Source organism: Apiospora phragmitis (genome assembly GCF_038363925.1).
Source record: "Apiospora phragmitis strain CBS 135458 chromosome Unknown utg000006l:1.0-5683423.0:1.0-5690449.0, whole genome shotgun sequence".
NCBI lineage: Eukaryota > Fungi > Ascomycota > Sordariomycetes > Amphisphaeriales > Apiosporaceae > Apiospora > Apiospora phragmitis.
The window spans coordinates 1,348,308-1,365,938 of NW_027117404.1; the positions used below are offsets into that span (position 1 = coordinate 1,348,308).

At 51.2% G+C, this 17,631-nt stretch overlaps 7 protein-coding genes across 7 annotated transcripts; 5 read left to right on the top strand and 2 right to left on the bottom strand.

Annotated features, from left to right (window-relative positions):
• Window positions 1-556: 556 nt before the first annotated feature.
• PG994_005706 (uncharacterized protein) lies at window positions 557-1,168 on the bottom strand (the record flags this gene model as incomplete). Its single annotated transcript, XM_066857115.1, has 2 exons — window positions 557-1,102; window positions 1,166-1,168. The coding sequence occupies 2 exons, from the start codon at window positions 1,166-1,168 to the stop codon at window positions 557-559; spliced, it is 549 nt and encodes a 182-aa protein (XP_066716384.1).
• A 1,756-nt stretch (window positions 1,169-2,924) lies between these two features.
• PG994_005707 (uncharacterized protein) lies at window positions 2,925-3,961 on the top strand (the record flags this gene model as incomplete). The annotated part of the gene is made up of 3 exons (XM_066857116.1): window positions 2,925-2,975; window positions 3,057-3,813; window positions 3,876-3,961. The coding sequence occupies 3 exons, from the start codon at window positions 2,925-2,927 to the stop codon at window positions 3,959-3,961; spliced, it is 894 nt and encodes a 297-aa protein (XP_066716385.1).
• Window positions 3,962-6,011: 2,050 nt separating this feature from the next.
• Window positions 6,012-7,852, top strand: PG994_005708 (uncharacterized protein; the record flags this gene model as incomplete). Its single annotated transcript, XM_066857117.1, has 2 exons — window positions 6,012-6,072; window positions 6,147-7,852. The coding sequence occupies 2 exons, from the start codon at window positions 6,012-6,014 to the stop codon at window positions 7,850-7,852; spliced, it is 1,767 nt and encodes a 588-aa protein (XP_066716386.1).
• Window positions 7,853-8,801: 949 nt separating this feature from the next.
• On the bottom strand, window positions 8,802-9,158 carry PG994_005709 (uncharacterized protein; the record flags this gene model as incomplete). Its single annotated transcript, XM_066857118.1, has 1 exon — window positions 8,802-9,158. The coding sequence occupies one exon, from the start codon at window positions 9,156-9,158 to the stop codon at window positions 8,802-8,804; it is 357 nt and encodes a 118-aa protein (XP_066716387.1).
• A 647-nt stretch (window positions 9,159-9,805) lies between these two features.
• On the top strand, window positions 9,806-11,494 carry PG994_005710 (Ferroporti-1; the record flags this gene model as incomplete). The annotated part of the gene is made up of 3 exons (XM_066857119.1): window positions 9,806-10,291; window positions 10,378-11,121; window positions 11,192-11,494. The coding sequence occupies 3 exons, from the start codon at window positions 9,806-9,808 to the stop codon at window positions 11,492-11,494; spliced, it is 1,533 nt and encodes a 510-aa protein (XP_066716388.1).
• A 1,389-nt stretch (window positions 11,495-12,883) lies between these two features.
• PG994_005711 (uncharacterized protein) lies at window positions 12,884-14,295 on the top strand (the record flags this gene model as incomplete). Its single annotated transcript, XM_066857120.1, has 4 exons — window positions 12,884-13,464; window positions 13,538-13,559; window positions 13,614-13,686; window positions 13,760-14,295. The coding sequence occupies 4 exons, from the start codon at window positions 12,884-12,886 to the stop codon at window positions 14,293-14,295; spliced, it is 1,212 nt and encodes a 403-aa protein (XP_066716389.1).
• A 2,264-nt stretch (window positions 14,296-16,559) lies between these two features.
• Window positions 16,560-17,486, top strand: PG994_005712 (ribosomal RNA-processing protein 1; the record flags this gene model as incomplete). Its single annotated transcript, XM_066857121.1, has 2 exons — window positions 16,560-16,645; window positions 16,715-17,486. 2 exons carry the CDS (start codon window positions 16,560-16,562, stop codon window positions 17,484-17,486), a joined length of 858 nt encoding a protein of 285 aa, XP_066716390.1.
• Window positions 17,487-17,631: the final 145 nt, after the last annotated feature.

The following is a 17,631-nucleotide window of genomic DNA, read 5'->3' on the forward strand; positions in this document are numbered from 1 at the left end:
GTAAGGGCGCCAGAACCAGGGGATTGCTTGTTCGTTTGGTTTCTCCATGATCCATTCTAATCGTGCGCTCACCAAGGCTGCTTTAATCGTGATGGGCATGCTCCTAAGGCCTCTGTCGGCATCACCGTTTATCCTCAGCGCCTCCAGGTCGATGACTGATGGGAACGAGTCGGTTTCCATTACTTCGACTTGCGACCAGTTGGATTGCTCTCCCATGTCGAGGGTTTCTTTGATAACCCTGTATAAGCGATTGTTGGATACCGGGCAGTCATCATGTTCACTGAAGTAGGATCTATACCACGTCTGTGTAGATCCCACCGGTTTTCACCCAAGTGAAATCAAATTATGGGTTTTGAACGGATCACAGTTCATGTATTTAGGAACAGGATCGGCATGTTTTGGAGAGAGAATTAGCGGTTTAGAAAGCCATCTTCTATCTCTATTATCTCATTGCTTCTTCATGATTTCTTGAGCTCGTTCTTTCTCATCCACGGCGATCGGCTACCGATCGGCGCGCCTTTCAGCAGAAACTTAGCTAGGGTCGCTTTTGCTGTTCCTAACCGTCCGTGACCTTCAGGAGCTCAACCTCGGCGTCCAGGCCGGCCCAGGCGTTCTTGCCAATCATCTTGAGGAAGCTGGCGATCTCTGTGGATGTCTTGCTGTAATCGTTTCTGACCAGCTGAAGGGTCAAAGCGGTTTCCTCGTCCCACTTCTGGTGGGCCTTCACGAGGCTGCTGAAGAATTCGCAGAAGGCGGTCTCGTCCAGGTCATTGGCCCAGATGAAATGGGCTTGTAGCTCGGTCAGAAAATCCATGCCGTCGTTTCTCATCAGCAGGTTCGTAACTAGGGGTCCACTGGCGGCCTTGCTGAAAACCTCGCCGAGCATCGCGTCCACGTCCCTCTTGAACGCGGTCAGGTCACCCTCCATTAGCTTGGTGTACGAGGAGCGGTCTGTGCAGGCGGCCTTCAGGGCGGCGAGAATGGCGGCATCAGCGGTCTTCTTGTGGGTGACCGTTCCCGTAGCGCCGTAAGACATGCCCTTGGACGGGACAACGGCGAGAAGGTTCACTCTAGCATTAGGGGCTGTGGCCGAAGATGAAGCCTAAGTTCGATATATGTTAGTAAACACTGCGTTTGTTATCATGAACTGCCGGAAAATACTGACCATTTTGAGCCTGTTGGTAGCTGTGAAGCGAAGAATGTTGTGCGTTGCAATTCGGTTTATTCCAGTGTGCTATGTCCAGTGCGTACACTGTTAAGCAGTAGCCATGAATATGAAGCAGCAATGAAGGAGTGATGTGATGATCCTGTAATGCGGGTGCTGGTGGATGGAAATCGCCGCGTGGGATAGAAAGGAAAGTCGGTTTAACAGAAATAGAAAGGAAACAGAGGTGCTTTTATCTACAGAGTTTGGCATTGAATGCTGTGTTAATATTGAATGGTGTTTTCGGTTTTGGGATTAAATGCTGTGATGACATGAATGGTGTTTTTAAAGTGATTCAACCGTTAAGCGGAGCAAGCACCGATCAAGGTAATATTCAATTAGAATGCTTAAATGGGTATCGTCAAGGTGAGAGAGAGAGGTAAGTGTGTCTACGGGGCCGACATACCTACTCGGGGGTCTTTTACCGTGTGGAAGGCATGGAAAGGGATAAAGCTCAAGGGGCACACGGAGCTGTGTTACGGGATAGGCCAGTCATTGTTGTTGCCTCTATGAAGGACCGAAAGAAAGTGAAGGGGGTTATATGACTGAGTAGGCACTGGATGGTGTTGCCTCCAGTGTTAGCCAAGCGGGACTGATCACTGAGTAGCTACACTCACTTAATTGAACTCTATACTGGCAGAAGCTGGGTTTCTAGGAGATTCACAGATATAAGTAGTTATTTCATATGGGTAGTAGTTTTTCTATATGTTGGTGCAGCCAATGACCTTTGCCGTGGCCGGTCTTGTTTTACCTCACCCCTGAATTAAGCAAATATACTAACAAACATATACTTACACATACTTGACTACGCATTTGCTCGTGACTCATGATCTGTTATACTAGTAAATCCTACCAAATATCATCAGTTATGAACATATTATGCTTTGTTTTCTACGAGCATTATCGCTAAGGGCCACATTCGGTTTGGCGGCCTGTATTTTATCGACTGTCACCTCTCTCAGTAGATGCGGGCATTAGGTATCTAGTAAAATGTTTTCTATTCTCAAGACTTTTACGATGAAGTGAACACCGGCATGACAGTCGCCTTGACTGTACATTTCATACCACCAACTATCACTTAGTTATCGGTGGGCAGAAGGTGACTGAGACTTCAAGGGACGATTGTACTTACTACATAACAAACTTGTCTTCTATGATATTATCTCTCAAACAAACAATTTTTTTCAAGCCCTTCATGAGTCCTCTTTGTTCGATTCGCAACCACTTGCACATAATGAGATTGGAAAAATCACAGAGATTGTAGGTTGATTCCAAATCAAGCTGACAGAAACCTCCGAGGGCTCATCCAATAACATAATAACGATGACACAGGAAAGATCAGTCTGGTTTAGTAAGTTTACTACTGGAGATAGAATTATCAGGCCATGTCGTGGTGTTTATAGAAGATAGGGGGTGATATCCCATTAGGACAATAATCTCCAAATAAGGTAAGTACTCCGTGCATATGCATTAATCGGGGTGTCTCTTTTAGCGGGCGTTTTTTTCCAGACCGAGGGGCATGAAAGGTTTAGTGGACTGCGGACCAGCTCCAAGCAACCTCAGAACGCCACTACCCATCATCCCGACCGAACTGATTGAATCCACCACCGAATCTCCAACCAACATACTTCATATTACGTTCAGAGGGCTTCGCATAATCTGTTCCAAATAATCGATTCATTCTTTGCGACGTTCGGAATTCTACGCCTTGACCGTCACGATGGCTGATATCGCAAGCATTCAAGATGACATCAAACAATACCAAGAGCAGGTCAGTGCCGCCCAGCAAACCCCATATCATGGCCTGTTTGACGTTTGCTCTTGATCACCAACTGACTGTTGCGTACTCCAGGTCGATTTTGTAAACGCAGGGCTCAAAGAAGACCCTGGCAATGCCGAGCTTCTCGCTCTGAAATCTGAGTTAGACGATGCGCTCAACCTCTTGAACGAGACCCTTGCTGAACTAAAGCCTGCGAAAGCAGCACCTCCGCCAAAGTCCAAGGCGCCCTCTCCACCACCCGCCCAAGAGAAATGGTCGCGTGAGAACCATCCCGCATTCAAGAAGGCCACGCCTGCAGCCGAGGAGAAGGATGTCGAAGCTGGCCCCGTCAACTACAAGGTCAACGACACTGTCACGGCAAAGTGGGTTTCGGGCGACAAAGGTTTCTACACCGCACGCATCACATCAATCACTGGTTCATCGACCGATCCCATCTACATCGTCAAGTTCAAGAGTTATGATACGATCGAGCAGCTACGGTCCAAGGATATCCGACCCATCGCCCAGAAACGCAAGGCCGACGGGACTCCCGTTCAGAGCAGCACGCCGTTTGCCGCGCCCTCAGCGACTCCACCACCGTCGAACCCTGCTCCGGGTGTCATTTCGGCAGCTGCTAGTATCAACCCCGAACTAGCTCAGAAGAACCGCGAAGCAGCTGAGAAGCCGGCCGATGATGCGAAGCCCAAGTTCAAGAAGATCAAGGCAACCAAGGAACTCGAAGCTGGCAAGAACAAGTGGCAAGAGTTCAACTCCAAGTCTAAATTTGCCAAGGGCCACAAAACCAAGAAGGACAGCATGTTCCGGACACCTGATGGTGAACATGGTAGAGGTAGGCCAAGATTCTAGTCCTCAGCTCGTTCAGCAATGGCAGTCTGCTAACAGATTAAACAGTTGGCTTTACTGGCTCGGGACAGGCCATGCGCAAAGATCCCACCAGGAGCCGCCATATTTACCAAGCGAATGAAGAATTGGATTAAACGACTAACGCTGCCTGCAGGTAGCCTTTGCATATATGCATATGCCGTTTGTACAAAGGGTAGTCTAGATAATTGGGCGTTGAGCGGCGTTGGCATGGAATGGAATTTTAGGATTTGCTCCCCTTCCTTATTCTTGATTTTTTGCGTGTTTCTTTGATGGATGCTAACATGGTCTGCGAGCAAGACGGATCATTTGGTCACTTCTCCCGAGAAGGACACTGGCATGTGTCCTTCCAGCACCAGCTAAGATAGCGAAACAGAGGTCAATTTGATTCAATACTGTTTGTGCCAAGTTGACACGCTAAACTGTTGTGATCACAGGCTTTTCATCCGCTTTCTACACGGATGTGTTTATTTGCTTTGTGCAATACCTGATCCATCAAGTTAGGCATACTCCTGAAGTCCAGGGCGCATCTGAGTATGCCAGCGCACCACACACATCCCGTATCCCAATCCTAGTCCCTATCTCTTACACTATTGGTACAACCTTATAAGCCTATTTGCACACTGATCTTGTTGGCAATCTGCATGAATGCCGCTGCCCTTGCGCTATCAGGCTCCGCAACAACTGTGGGTTTACCTCTATCCCCATCGTCTCCTATGCTCTGATGTAAAGGGATGTTGCCCAAGATGTCTATATTGTGCTCGCTGCACACTGTGTGGACTCTCTCATTTGAACCGAACACTGCAGTGTCATGGTGGCAGTGAGGGCAGTTGAAGAGCGACATATTTTGAATCATCCCCAGGATGGGGACGTTCACCTTCTTAAACATGTTGATGCCTTTGACTGCGTCCTTTACCGCCAGTGTGTGAGGTGTGGTGACAATTATGGAACCTGTTGAATATTAGCCAGGACGATACAGGGAGCACTGCCTGCCCATGTAGGGCAACTTACCGTCGAGAACTATCTGCTGGGTCACACTCAATTGTGTATCTCCTGTTCGGGGGGCAGATCGAGGACTAAAACATCGAGGCCACCCCACTCAACCTCGTGTAATAGCTGCTGTAATGCTTTCATGACCATCAGCCCGCGCCAGACCACTGGGGCATCCTCTCCTACGAGGTAGCCCATAGACATGGTCTTCACTCCATAATTAGACAGGGGAATAAGTTGGTTATCTGCTCAGCTAATCAGACCCTCATTTCTCGAGATGTGCATAAGAAAAGAAAAAAGAAACACGATGATTGCTGCTCACTCGATGATAGCCGCGGCTCCTCGGACAGGTTGAACAAAGTCGGGATTGAAGGCCCGAAGATATCCGTATCCAGTATGCCGGTACGGTGGCCTTGCCGAGCCAGTGCCAAGGATAGATTTGCTTTAGTATTGTCATCAGTACATATTTACAGTATTGGGCTTCAGAGTGAGTACCTGCTACTGTGCTTTTGCTACACCCCCCTTCGCAGACGACACTGCCACTACTTTTTTGACATCTTTGATGGGGCGCCGCTCTGGCAAGCCTCTCTGCATCCGTGGGATTGAACCAGTACGTGGTAGTCCCTACGTCTGATATCAGCCAAGAGGTAATTAGGTACTAGTAGGCTGGCAGTGACCTTACAAGGGGATTCTCATGTTGAAGCGCTCTTAGCGTATGAAAGAAGCGAGATGCGCCGAACTTGGAACTCATATTGGCGGCTCGGACTGGGTCAAGCACTCAGAAAGCCTATTAATCGAAGGGATTACCATAGAGTCCAGAGGATATCAGAATACGGAAGCGAGCACAGTACTATACAAGCAAAGTAATCGCCAATATCGGGTGCAGTTGAGATTGTGTCTTTACAAGGATCACCTTCGTTTCTTCATCATTGAGGCTCTGAGGCTCCAAGCTCAGGTAACTTCGGGGGCCCACTGACGCCCATAAATCTTGCACCTACCCCTGCTGTTTTAGTGCCATGCATGTCCAGCTAAAAGTTTCTGCCGCCTGTTGCCGACAAAATTTCTCGAGAGGATTTTGTACAATAAGGTAGTGGGGCATGATCGTAGCTAGGTAATGAACCAACTTTCTTCTGGTCCAGCCAACGATTTGCCATTGGGAAGGACAACGCTGTAAAAATGTCGAAAACAAAGGGTAGAGCGAAACAGTTCGAAGATTGGGAAGAAAAACCCGCAAAGGGTGAGTTACTACATGCCACCACGCGCAAATCATTTCCTTGTGTAAGCTTCCTAGCTAACGGTACCTTGCGACAGACTACGACCCAGAAGATGCTCCTGCCACAGACAACGAAGACAGCGGTAGCGATGATGCAAGCGTTGACGAGAACGCCGGCACCGAACACTACGCACCGGTAGGCAAGTCCAAGCTCAGGCGCAAGCAAGACGTCAAGCTCGGCCCTGAATACCGTGGTACCCGCGTCAGCCGCGACGCCCTGGAACAATCGTCCGAAGGCTCCGGGTCAGAAGACTACGAGGATGCCCTCGAAGACCTTCTTAACGGGCACGAAGATAGTGATTCCGAAGAGGACGACTCGGACGGGGAGGAATTTGTCGATCCGGACGACGCCGATCTGGAGCGGAATCAAAAGGAGCAGGGGGGCGAAGATGCCGAGATTGACAGCGACGAGGCCTTTGGCGAGACCGACGAGGAAAACTTTTCCAAATTGGGATACACATTCCGGGGCAGCTCGCAACCCATGCCAGTCAAGGGGAAGAGGGTAACCAGGCCTACCGCCGCCGATTTTCTCGATGACGAGGCCGAGCTGTCGGAGGAGGGAGAAAGGCTTGGAGGAGAAGACGACGATGACGAGGTTGAAGATGACGAGGAGGAGGATTCCGATGATGATATGGACGGCTTCATCGACGATAGCGAGTCGGAAGACATTACCGATGGCGAGGACCAAGAAGATGCCGAAGATTCTGACGAGAGCGCTGAGGAAGCGCCCAAAAAGAAATCAAAGCTCGAAAAGGAGTTTGCCAAATTGGAGATGAAGACCGATGGAAAGAGCGGCGTTACCGGCTCGCTCGTGGATTCTATGCAGAAGGATGTGGCAAAAGGTCTGGCTGTTCGCCAGCAACGCAAGGCTTTTGATGCGGCTCTTAACATTCGGATACGCCTCCAGAAGGCTATCGTCGCTTCCAATACGATACCGACAGTGGATCCTTCCGATGATCAAAACGAGCCATATGAGGCTGCTGAGGCGGCTGCGATCAAGCTGTGGAATGCCATTGACGCATTCCGTACGGACATGCAACCTGGTGCTGGCCAGAAGCGAAAGCGGACATTTGAGCCGAGTGATTCAAGCCAGGACATCTGGGAGAAGATGCAAGACATGGAGGCGAAGGGTCTTGTTCGCCGAAAGAATGTCCTTCAAAACTGGGATGAAAAGGTCAAGAAAGCACGCATGGATCCTGCTGCCCAGCATAGCTTCGGGAACAAGCAGTCCAAGGGTCAACAATCCCTGACCGCCTGGTTGGAGCAAAAGATGCAAGATCCCGAAGGTACTGAGAGGCTTGTCAAGCGCACGCGTACACCGCGTTCTTGTGCGCCTGCTCAGGTCGCAAAGAAGGTGACCGAGGATCCAGATATCTACGACGATGCTGATTTCTACCAGCTTCTTTTGAAAGAGCTCGTTGACCAGCGTACCGCTGATGCGTCTGCTCCCACTGGAACAGCTACGCTTCGGTACGCAGCTGTGAAGGAGGCCAAGACCAAGAAGCAAGTCGACACGAAGGCAAGCAAGGGAAGGAAGATGAGGTTCAACGTCCACGAAAAGCTTCAAGAGTTCATGGCGCCAGAAGACCGCAGGCAATGGGAACCCTCCGCCATTGATCGCCTATTTGGTACGCTCTTCGGGCAACAAGTCGAGAATGTGTTGGATGAAGACGCGGTTTCCGAGGATGAGGAAATGGGCGGTGTCACTGCTGAGGAGGCGGGCTTGAGACTATTCCGTAGCTAAGTCCTGATGATCTGTATGAGTTTACCATCACATCACGCCCATGTTAGAATAGACGCGATACCCATATTTCTCAACATCATGTTTATCACTTATCCATTCTGAGATGAAAAGAGGGGGGAAGGAGACTGTGATGCCCAAGTGACAAGTGTGGGAGATATTTCATTGGCGCAATGGGTCATAACAGTTGAACCAACTCATTTGAAGTTCACCAAGAGAGAAGCAAGACTCACATATTGACATGCCACAAAAGCGGTTCAATCCTTCCCCAGCTTGTACACAGCAAAGTCTTTGGTATTTCCCGAAGTGTTTGCTCAAAACCACATGAATCATTGGCATACAACGACTTTACTCTTTGCCGGTTGGCTTCAACCAGCACAACATATAAGCATCGCGACACATTTCATCCTACCGATTTTACCTCAAGCCGACTTGAAACGTCCAGGCGCAAAAGACTCGAAGTCGCACTCATTTATGACCACCTGATCCTGTGTGCCCGCACTGGAAATATTCGCCCAGCATGTGCGAAGTTCTCCTTGAATTCGATGATCAGGGCTGCATTTCTGCCCTCAAGACAACCTATTGCACCAACCACCCAGCCTGCTGCGCCCTGGTTGGTCGGCTGAGTCGTCCTGTACGTATCGAGTTCGGACACCCGCAGCAGTACACCAAACATGCAGAGAATCTCCCGCCGAAGTCGTCCTCCAACTATGGCTCAGGCAGTCCTACCACCTCGGTGTCATCGCCCTCTTCAGTGATCTTCGGCAAGCACCTCACCGGATCCTTGCACCTTCCATCCCCAAGCGTCGCCCATCGACGACAAGTCTCGTCGCGCTCGCTCTTGCGGACCGTTTCGGACGTGGCACAGCAGTCGTTGAAGCGCTCCGTCTCGGCGCCTCAGCGGTCGCCTCCCCCGTCCCCGACCCCGACCAGGTTGGGATCACCATTGCCGTCACCTTGTACGCCGCGTCTGGATGTGACCAACCCTGACGACGACTATTTCACCCACAAAAGCACGGCGTCTCCAACAATCCAGGCTCAGACCACCACCACCAGCTACCAGTCTCCTGTCCCGTACCAGGCCAACTACTGCATCTGCCTCACCTTCGTGTACAGGTGCGGCCACCCTGTCGACGACCTGAAACCGTCTTCGGGCAACGGAGGCCGGACCAGCAGCATGAAGGGCAAGCACATGATCTGCGGATGGGCCTGCACCAAGGAGGGCCAGTGTCGCCACACGCGCGTCACGCACGCCGTCCAAGTGCCGCTGGCGTTTGGGTGCAGCTTCAGTGACGGGTGCCACTTCCATGATGGTTTCAACTCATGGGCGGCAGTGGTGAACACGACAAGACTGTGTAGCATTGCCAGTGGCAGCAGTAGCGGCAGTGCCGAGCTCAAGGAGTCATCAGGAGGAGGGGTGGTTGGAAAGGGGGTCATGGAGGTTCTCTTGGAGAGCCAGGGGGATGTATGGCGTTAGTCGGCAAGTTCACCGATATGAGCAAGCACAAGAGCGATGTGCTGTGTGTACAACTAGGTCCATGAAACTGACGTTTTGGCCATGAAGAGGACGAGGAGAGAACGTGTGCTTATATGGATGCAGACCGAGGGTTTCCAGTGTACGTTATTAGTCTAGTTCCTTATACGTATAAAGGGCAAGTTTACCCCCGTCATGCTCTTCAATACATATGAAGTAATTCAAATCATGCGCTGAATGACTCGACGATTCAGGTTAGTGATTTATTGCTGTTTCGATGCGTGTAGGTCACAGCCCGTCACGGACCTATCTTTACAGGAGGAATATGAGGTTGCAGCGTGCTTTCCACTATACATGGCCTGATCCACTGCGGGGCTTTCTGACTTCCAACGTTTCCAACATTCCTCGCCCTCAACGAGGAAAGGCACAAGAGAATCAAATGGATAGTTTTCTCTCGGAATAAGCTTCTGATATAATCGGTCATGGCCAACGAGCAGTCACCACTACTCGGGATTGAGGAGGCGAGCGATGATGGGGCCCAGACGCAGCGCCGCCAACAAGGAGAGATCCCCCCAAGCATTGTCCGGGCCCTGTATGTGTCGCATACGCTGTCGGCATGGAACTCGCGCCTCTTCGAGTTCGGCGCCGTCCTCTATCTCGCCACCATCTTCCCCGGCACGCTGTTGCCCATGTCCATCTATGCCATCACTCGAGGGTTGGCCGCGATAGTCTTCGCGCCTGCCATGGGGCAGTACATCGACAGTGGCGACCGTCTGCAGGTCGTCAGGGTCTCCATTGCCGGCCAGCGCCTTGCCGTGGCTCTATCTTGTGGTATATTTGGCTTCCTTGTCAAGCGCGGACCACTGGAATCTCAAGGGAAGGCGGGTTTGCTGGCCCTCCTGGCCTTCCTGGCTTGTGTCGAGAAGCTGTGTTCCACCTTGAATCTGATTTCAGTAGAGAAGGATTGGGTGCGTATTCCGGAGCAGAGTCCGAAACTTCTCCTTCTTCCACGTCGAGTATTGAAAGCTAAAAGCTGGGTATGCCTCATCCACAGGTAGTCGTTATAGCTGACAACGACGAAGCGGTTCTGAGATCCCTGAATGCCCAAATGCGGCGCATCGATCTCCTCTGCAAGCTACTTGGACCTCTTTTCATCGCCTTACTGGTAGGAATATCGACAGAGTTCGCGATTTGGGTCAATCTAGGTATGAGCCTCATGTCTGTCGTTTTCGAATACTTCGCCATCGCACGAGTCTATCATGAGGTGGACGGGCTTCAAATTCCCAAGAACGGGCCGCAGCTCAGCAGGCCAGATGGGCCAAATAATGCCGACAGGGCCGAGAACTGTGCCCTACCACACTGGAGTCGCGTCCAAGCCATGTTCAGCAAGTCCGTCGCAGACTTCCGCCTGTACTTCTGCCATTGTGCTCTCCTTCCTTCCATGGCTTGCGCCCTGCTCTACCTTACCGTTCTCAGCTTCGGTGGTCAGATGGTCACCTTCTTGCTCGGCTCGGGCTACGATTCGACCCGGGTCGGCGCCGCGAGGACTCTGAGCGTCGTGTTTGAAGTGCTGGCCACCTGGGTAGCCCCGTGGCTGATGAGCTCGGTCGGCCCTGTCCGAGCAGGGCTGTGGTTCAGTACCGTGCACATCACCATGCTGGTAACCGGTATGACTGTTTTTATGGCATATCGCGATGACGACCCTGTTATCGCGGCAAGCGGTATGGTCGGCGGCACAGTTCTGAGCCGGGTAGGCCTGAGAGGATTTGATCTCTGTACGCAAATTATTGTGCAAGAGGTAAGTTCCCATCATGAAAACCGCATAAGTCAAACAACAGAACAGCTGATACATCACATCTGATCATCAGGAGGTCGAGGCGGACATCAGAGGCACCTTTTCGTCCGTCGAGGCGGCCATGCAGAATGCATTTGAGCTACTTTCTTACGCCTTAACGATCATGTTTTTCCGCCCGCAGCAGTTCATGATCCCGGCTCTCGCTTCCGTCGGTGCGGTTACTGCGGCGAGTTGCTGCTACACTTTGTTCGTTTATATACGGAGAGGTCATATTCTACATCCGGAGAAGCTGGCAGGCGCTTGCGGATGCTGGCCAGGTAAGGAGAGGCAACGGGAAAGACTGCTCGATCATATCAACTCTGAAAGAGATATATAGTGTTTACCACTACGGCTTTGGGGATACTTTTACAGGAGAACATTCACATAAATCTTGTAAACAATATGGAAAGGGGGAGATCAAGTCTTAGTTTTATTACGCCTTTTTATTGGAGTCTTTATATAATTTTGATTACAACCATCCCATAGTGCTGAAAAAAGGGTACCCATCTCGGGGTGGACTTAAATATACCTAGACATGTAATGTTCGAAACGCCCGCTCTTGAGTTTGTCATGAAAGTTTTGATATCAAATAACAAATCCAGAGTATCATCACAGGGGGTAGGATGATACCCAAGAGTATTTCGACGATATTCTGATTGTTGAATACGTCTAAACCAAGTTCGATCTGAAAGGAATATCGAACAGCTTGAACTTCGGTATATTTCCTAATCACGGTCGAACGTCACATTCTACAGGACAGCCCACACAAAACAGAGAAATAGAACTTCTATTGCATTCGATATCATGTTTATATTGTAACCCGACGTTTTGGCAGCACAATGTGTCGTTTTAACGTCTCAACAGGGAATGGCGAGATAATATAGTCTCACATGTTGTTACTATACACGACTCTGGCGGCTCTGGGCACAATCTCGGTTTGAGTGGTGACTATACAGCTTTGCCTCAAGGACAGGAGCTATTTCCCAATCTAAGTTAAGTCCGACGTCTGCTGCACAACCATGTGCCATGCAGAGCTGCCAACTGGGTCATGTGTAATTTATCCCTCGTTGCCTGTCTGAGCAGTACGGAGAAAAGGGGCGAATGGTTGCATCAGAATCAAGTCAGGCACTACGACACTGGCGCCAAGATAGGAATAAGAGGGTAAGATCCTGCCAAATCAAATCAACCCGGCCAATTGGGTGTTGCGTATAGATTGCAACCACGAGGAACCCCAAATGCCGGCATCCCCCACCCCGCTTCACCAGGGGTAATATAGGTCTAATTTAAAGGGCCGTTTAGCGACTTGCCGGCCGTGTCAGTTGAGATACAAAGGCTCTGCCGGATAACACCACTCTTAGCAATCAAATACCATGTACTTTCGAGTTCAAGCATGTCATAACGGGGCAGACAGTTCCGGCTTAGCTCTGGATGGGCTCACTATATCACCTCATCCAATCCTCACCCGGAACTCTGATCTAGTAGAATCCAGAAAGTCATACAACTGTCACAAGCTGCTTTAATTGTTCACGACGTGGGTGTTCAAAATGATTCTGATCAAGACAGTTCTCAGCGCGGTGGCGCTACTCCTGACAGGGGTTGGTAAGTGACAAGCATTGCCTTTTTCAGGTCCTCCTTGGTGAGAACCCGGCTAACAACATGGGTAGGGCAGGTCCAAGCACAGCTCGATCCTTTGCCTTTGCCGACCACCTGTAGCGGCGTCTCCGCGATGAGATACGCCCATACTCTGGCGTCGGGATGGAGCGTCGTCAAGGTGGCCGGCAACCTGCGGGGGGTCCGGACGATTGTCTGGGACCCCCTCGGCCAGATGCTCGTCTCCGAGAGCGGCAAGGGCATCTCGGTGCATACCTTCGGCGCCAATGGGTGCATCAACAGCAGCAGCACGCTGATCGCCCTGAGCCAGCTCAACCACGGCCTCGCCATCACGCCGGACGGCAAGACCCTCTACGCCAGCACCGAGCGCATGGCGTACCAGTGGGCGTACGACCCGGCCACCCGCCAGGTGAGCGGCCAGAAGACCGTTGTAACTGGCATGGTCTCGGGGATTCACTCCACGCGCAACTTGCTGGTCGTGCCGTCGCAGCCCAACATGGTGCTGTTGCAGACCGGAAGCACGGCGAACCTGGACCAGCAGGCTCTGAACATGGCTAGTGGTAGAGCCATCATCAAGATCTTCGACATGAGCAAAGTTCCTGCCAATGGATACAGCTACAACACCGGAGGAGAGGTGGTTGCCTACGGACTGCGGAACGAAATTGGTTTCATTACAGACCCGAATGGCATGGTTTGGTAAGTACATACACACATCTACCCGGTCCTGGCCGAGACGTGACGAGCCTTTACTTACACGTATGTTGTACAGGGGCGTTGAGAACAGCGGCGACGTAAGTGAACAGGCGTATTTGAACGACTACTTTCACTAACTGGAGTGCGTGTAGGACATCAGACGAACGGTAAATGGCCAGGCAAAGGATATTCACATCAACAACCCAGCAGAGAAACTGAACTACTGTGAGTGACTGTTTTACTCCTCCATCCTCCACATTCCGGTCTGCGTACGGTCTAACGCCTTATCTGTGCCCAGTCGGAGATCCGCTCACCACCCGCAACGCCTGGTACGGCTACCCGACCTGCTTCAGCGTGTGGGACAAGTCGGCCTTCACCGACAACACGGCGCTGAAGACGGGCAGCCACTTCGTGCTGACGCCCAACAACACGTACAAGGACGCCGACTGCGACAAGACGGCGGTGCCGCCGCGCCTGTCCTTCATGGCGCACAGCGCGCCCATCTGGAACGCGTTCGACGCCAACGCGACCAACATGTACGTCACCTTCCACGGCAGCTGGGACCGGCAGCCGCCGACGGGCTTCAAGGTGATCCAGATCCCCTTCACCAAGACGAGCGAGGGCGCCTACGACCCCGTCGCCGCCGCCGACAGCACCACGGGCTACACCGACATCTTCTCGGCCCAGAACCCGGCCGGCTGCACCGCCAACGGGCTCACCATGAGCAACTGCTTCCGGCTGACGGCGGCCTCGTGGGACCCGCGGGGCCGCGGCCTGTTCGTCGGCAGCGACAACAGCGCCGAGGGCGAGATCTATCTCTTGTCGAAGAAGTGAGAGAGTCTTGGATGGATTGGGAGATGAAGTCTGCAGTCCATGGCGGGATATGGTTCTTACTCGGTGGAATTGTAGTAGCCTTCCTTGTTGATAACACATGTACATACCATGAATATCATATTATCATTCGATCGGATGATCCTCTACTGTTAATCCTATAGATTCATACTAGGCCAAAGCTTCACTTTCACCTTTGGCTATCCCAGTTTGAGTCGCTGCGCGTTACGTAATGTAAACTCTCATTCGGTCTACGATGAAGCACACTCCTGAAGCCTTGACCTCTACTTTCGCTGGAGATGTTGATTCTCTTTAGTGCCTGCAAGGCTGGGAGAGTAGGCCAGCTCCTACCAGGCGGTGGAGTATCGACTCCACCTGGTAGAGAGCATCAACCAGAGCGTGTTCAAGGCCATCAACTATGCCCGAGAGACTGGCATCATCAATCGATCGTCCCCAGGGCCAGGGATGGCTGCTACAGGGGATAATATAACGGACTTTGTGTGGTTAGTTTAGTGTATATAGAAATAAGGACTAGAGATTATGGGGCCACTGACAACTGCCTTTACAGATCACGAGTTTTGGAAGAGATGAGCGTGCGTAGGTTGATGAAGGGAATTTCCTGCTTTACCAGTTCATGCCATTACATCCTGTCAATATTATAGCCAATTTTGAGGAGGTATGGTCTTGTTCCTTGTGCCCTCGAGTCTCAGCAGATGTGTTATTCTTGTTTGACTTTGCTATGTCTACTTGGCTGTAGAACGAAGTCTGTCCGAATGTTTGACCTTGGTGCTTGAGTGGTCAGTCGGGGCTTCTGTTGACTCTTGCGGCATTTGCTTTTCGTCTGACGACTTAACGTTTGATGACGCGGAGATGGTACCTTGCGTTTTGCGTAATCGAAGCGGATTTCGTGTGGGAATGGGCGGCGGCGGCTCCCCATGTGTGTCAAGGAAGGCTTCCTCAACCTCTTCCAGCCAAGCCTGGACCGCTTTCCTCGACATACTTGTTACTGGCTTGTTTGTGGCTTGATTGATTCTCGATCTCGCATGCCTGGCATATAGTATCGCCAATAATGGAAAATGGGTCTTTCTTATAGGTTATAAAGGCCATGCAGGTCGTGTTTTGGCCACAGGAGGGGATTTTACAAGACCTTTCATTGATATCCATTGAGGCCCCCTCCCACCTAACAGAGCTGCAAAGACCATTGTGTACCGAATTTCGGTTGAAAGGCATGACATATTTCTTTCACATTTGGTACAAGTGGAGTTGTCAAGAGACCTGAAGGTGGTAAACAAAAGTCGGTGTCCGAAGAAACACGAATATCCGGGGATGCTGCGCCATTTGGTAAACTCGTAGAGCTGCCATCATGGCGACAACCCCATGGGTTCAGACGTTCTTAAAATCACCAATATGCAAGTGTGTACAAAACAAATACCACCTACATAATCAATGGATAAAGAGAAATGCTAAAGAGGAAAGCAAAAGAGAAAGAAAGAAAAATGCTGCAAAAAGATAATTTGATATTTCATCACATGCATTCAGGAAAAAGAAAAGTTATGACAAGAGTGGGATTCGAACCCACGCCAATTTCTTGACTACGATGCTCGGTGAACCACGAAGGTTTTCCTGAACGTAGCGCCTTAGACCGCTCGGCCATCTTGCCTTATCTCATTGATGTTAGGATTAATGCTTATAGCAGCCTGTATTACGTCTGCAAAAGGAAGAGCTTTTTGGCTTCGCATACAGCTTGGGGATGTTACTTTGGTGGGTATCATACTTAGGTGAGCGGAGTGATATGACCCCGCTATGCAAAAGCGCAACATTCATCTTTCAAGAGAGACAGTAGGTTACCATTATAACAGGAATACGAAACAACTTTTGATCACTCTGGATAGTTGGTCACAAAAGTAGGTAAATTGATTTGAGCCCAGATTCAAGTGATAAAGGTGTCTGTAAAGATAAAGATGCATATAAAGCCCAGTATGGCTAGAAGGTCGTGGTCGCGGAAAAGGTTCCGTACATCTGGCTAAGCGGGGCAAAATTTTTTGAGATGCATATCGCAGCAAAATATTGTTAGTGACTGCAACCAGAGAAGCACGAACAGTGAATCGCGAAGGACCAATACCAATTCTAGGCAAAGCAATTTCTGAAAAAGGGACACCAACTGCGAAGAGCCTCGATTCCGACAGTATCTCTCCAACCGAAGAACAAATATCCCGGGACAAGCCATCAATCCTTCTTCTTTTCGGTCAATCCGTCCAACCATCAAAATGGCCGCCGACGAGAGGAATATGCCCTTCATAAAAAACCTCGCCTCGAGCGGTAAGTTCTCGGTTGTTATATCGGCCAGAGAAACGTAGCTCTCTTACGAACCATTTATTTCAAGAGAAACGAAAAAGCTAATGCAGAGACCTCCCCCAAACAGAACGCAAAGTCCGCACCGAAGCCCTGACGACCCTGCGCACCTTCCTGACGGCGTCGACGACGGCCCGGACCCTGTCGCCCTCGACCACCTGAAGCTCTGGAAGGGCCTGTTCTACGCGCTCTGGATGGCGGACCGGCCGATCCCTCAGCAGAACCTGTGCGCCGAGCTGGCCGCGCTCGTCGGCATCCTGCCCGACGACGCCGTCGTGCCCTTCCTGCGCGCCTTCTGGGAGACGCTGAGTCGCGAGTGGACGGGCATCGACGTGCTGCGCATGGAGAAGTTCATGCTGCTCGTGCGTCGGGTGCTGGGCGCCAGCTTCGCCTGGGCGCGCGAGGGCGGCAGCGGGAGCAGCAAGAAGAATAGCAGCAGTAAGAGCAGCAAGAACTGCAAGAACAACAAGGAAACTAGGGCAGAGGCCATGCTGGCGCTCCTGCGGGAGTGGCCCATCGAGGAGATGGGCGACCTCGCCAAGGTCTCGGTCGGCCTCCGGCTGCACGTCCTGGACATCTGGGTCGACGAGGTGGAGCGCGCGGGCATGACGGGCGAGGACGCCACCGAGGACGACGCCCAGTTGCTCGAGGGCGTCAAGGCCGTTGTCGAGAACCAGATCAAGAGCCCCAGCAAGCCCTGCCGCGCGAGGGCCAAGGAGGGCCTCGCGGACGAGCGGCTACCCTGGAATGAGAAGACGGCCGAGGACGAGGAGATGGGAGAGGACGGTGAGGAGACCAAGGATGCCGCAGAAAAAGATGGCTGGGGTGGCTTCGACGACTGATTATTGCCGGAACATACATTATAGAGTATCGGCTGGCTATTCTTTTGGGTCAGGAGTTTCAGGAGTTCCAGGTCACGAGGTCTAGATATTCATGCAAATGCGACACACTTTTCCGATCTTGTATTATAATATGTTTACAACGCTA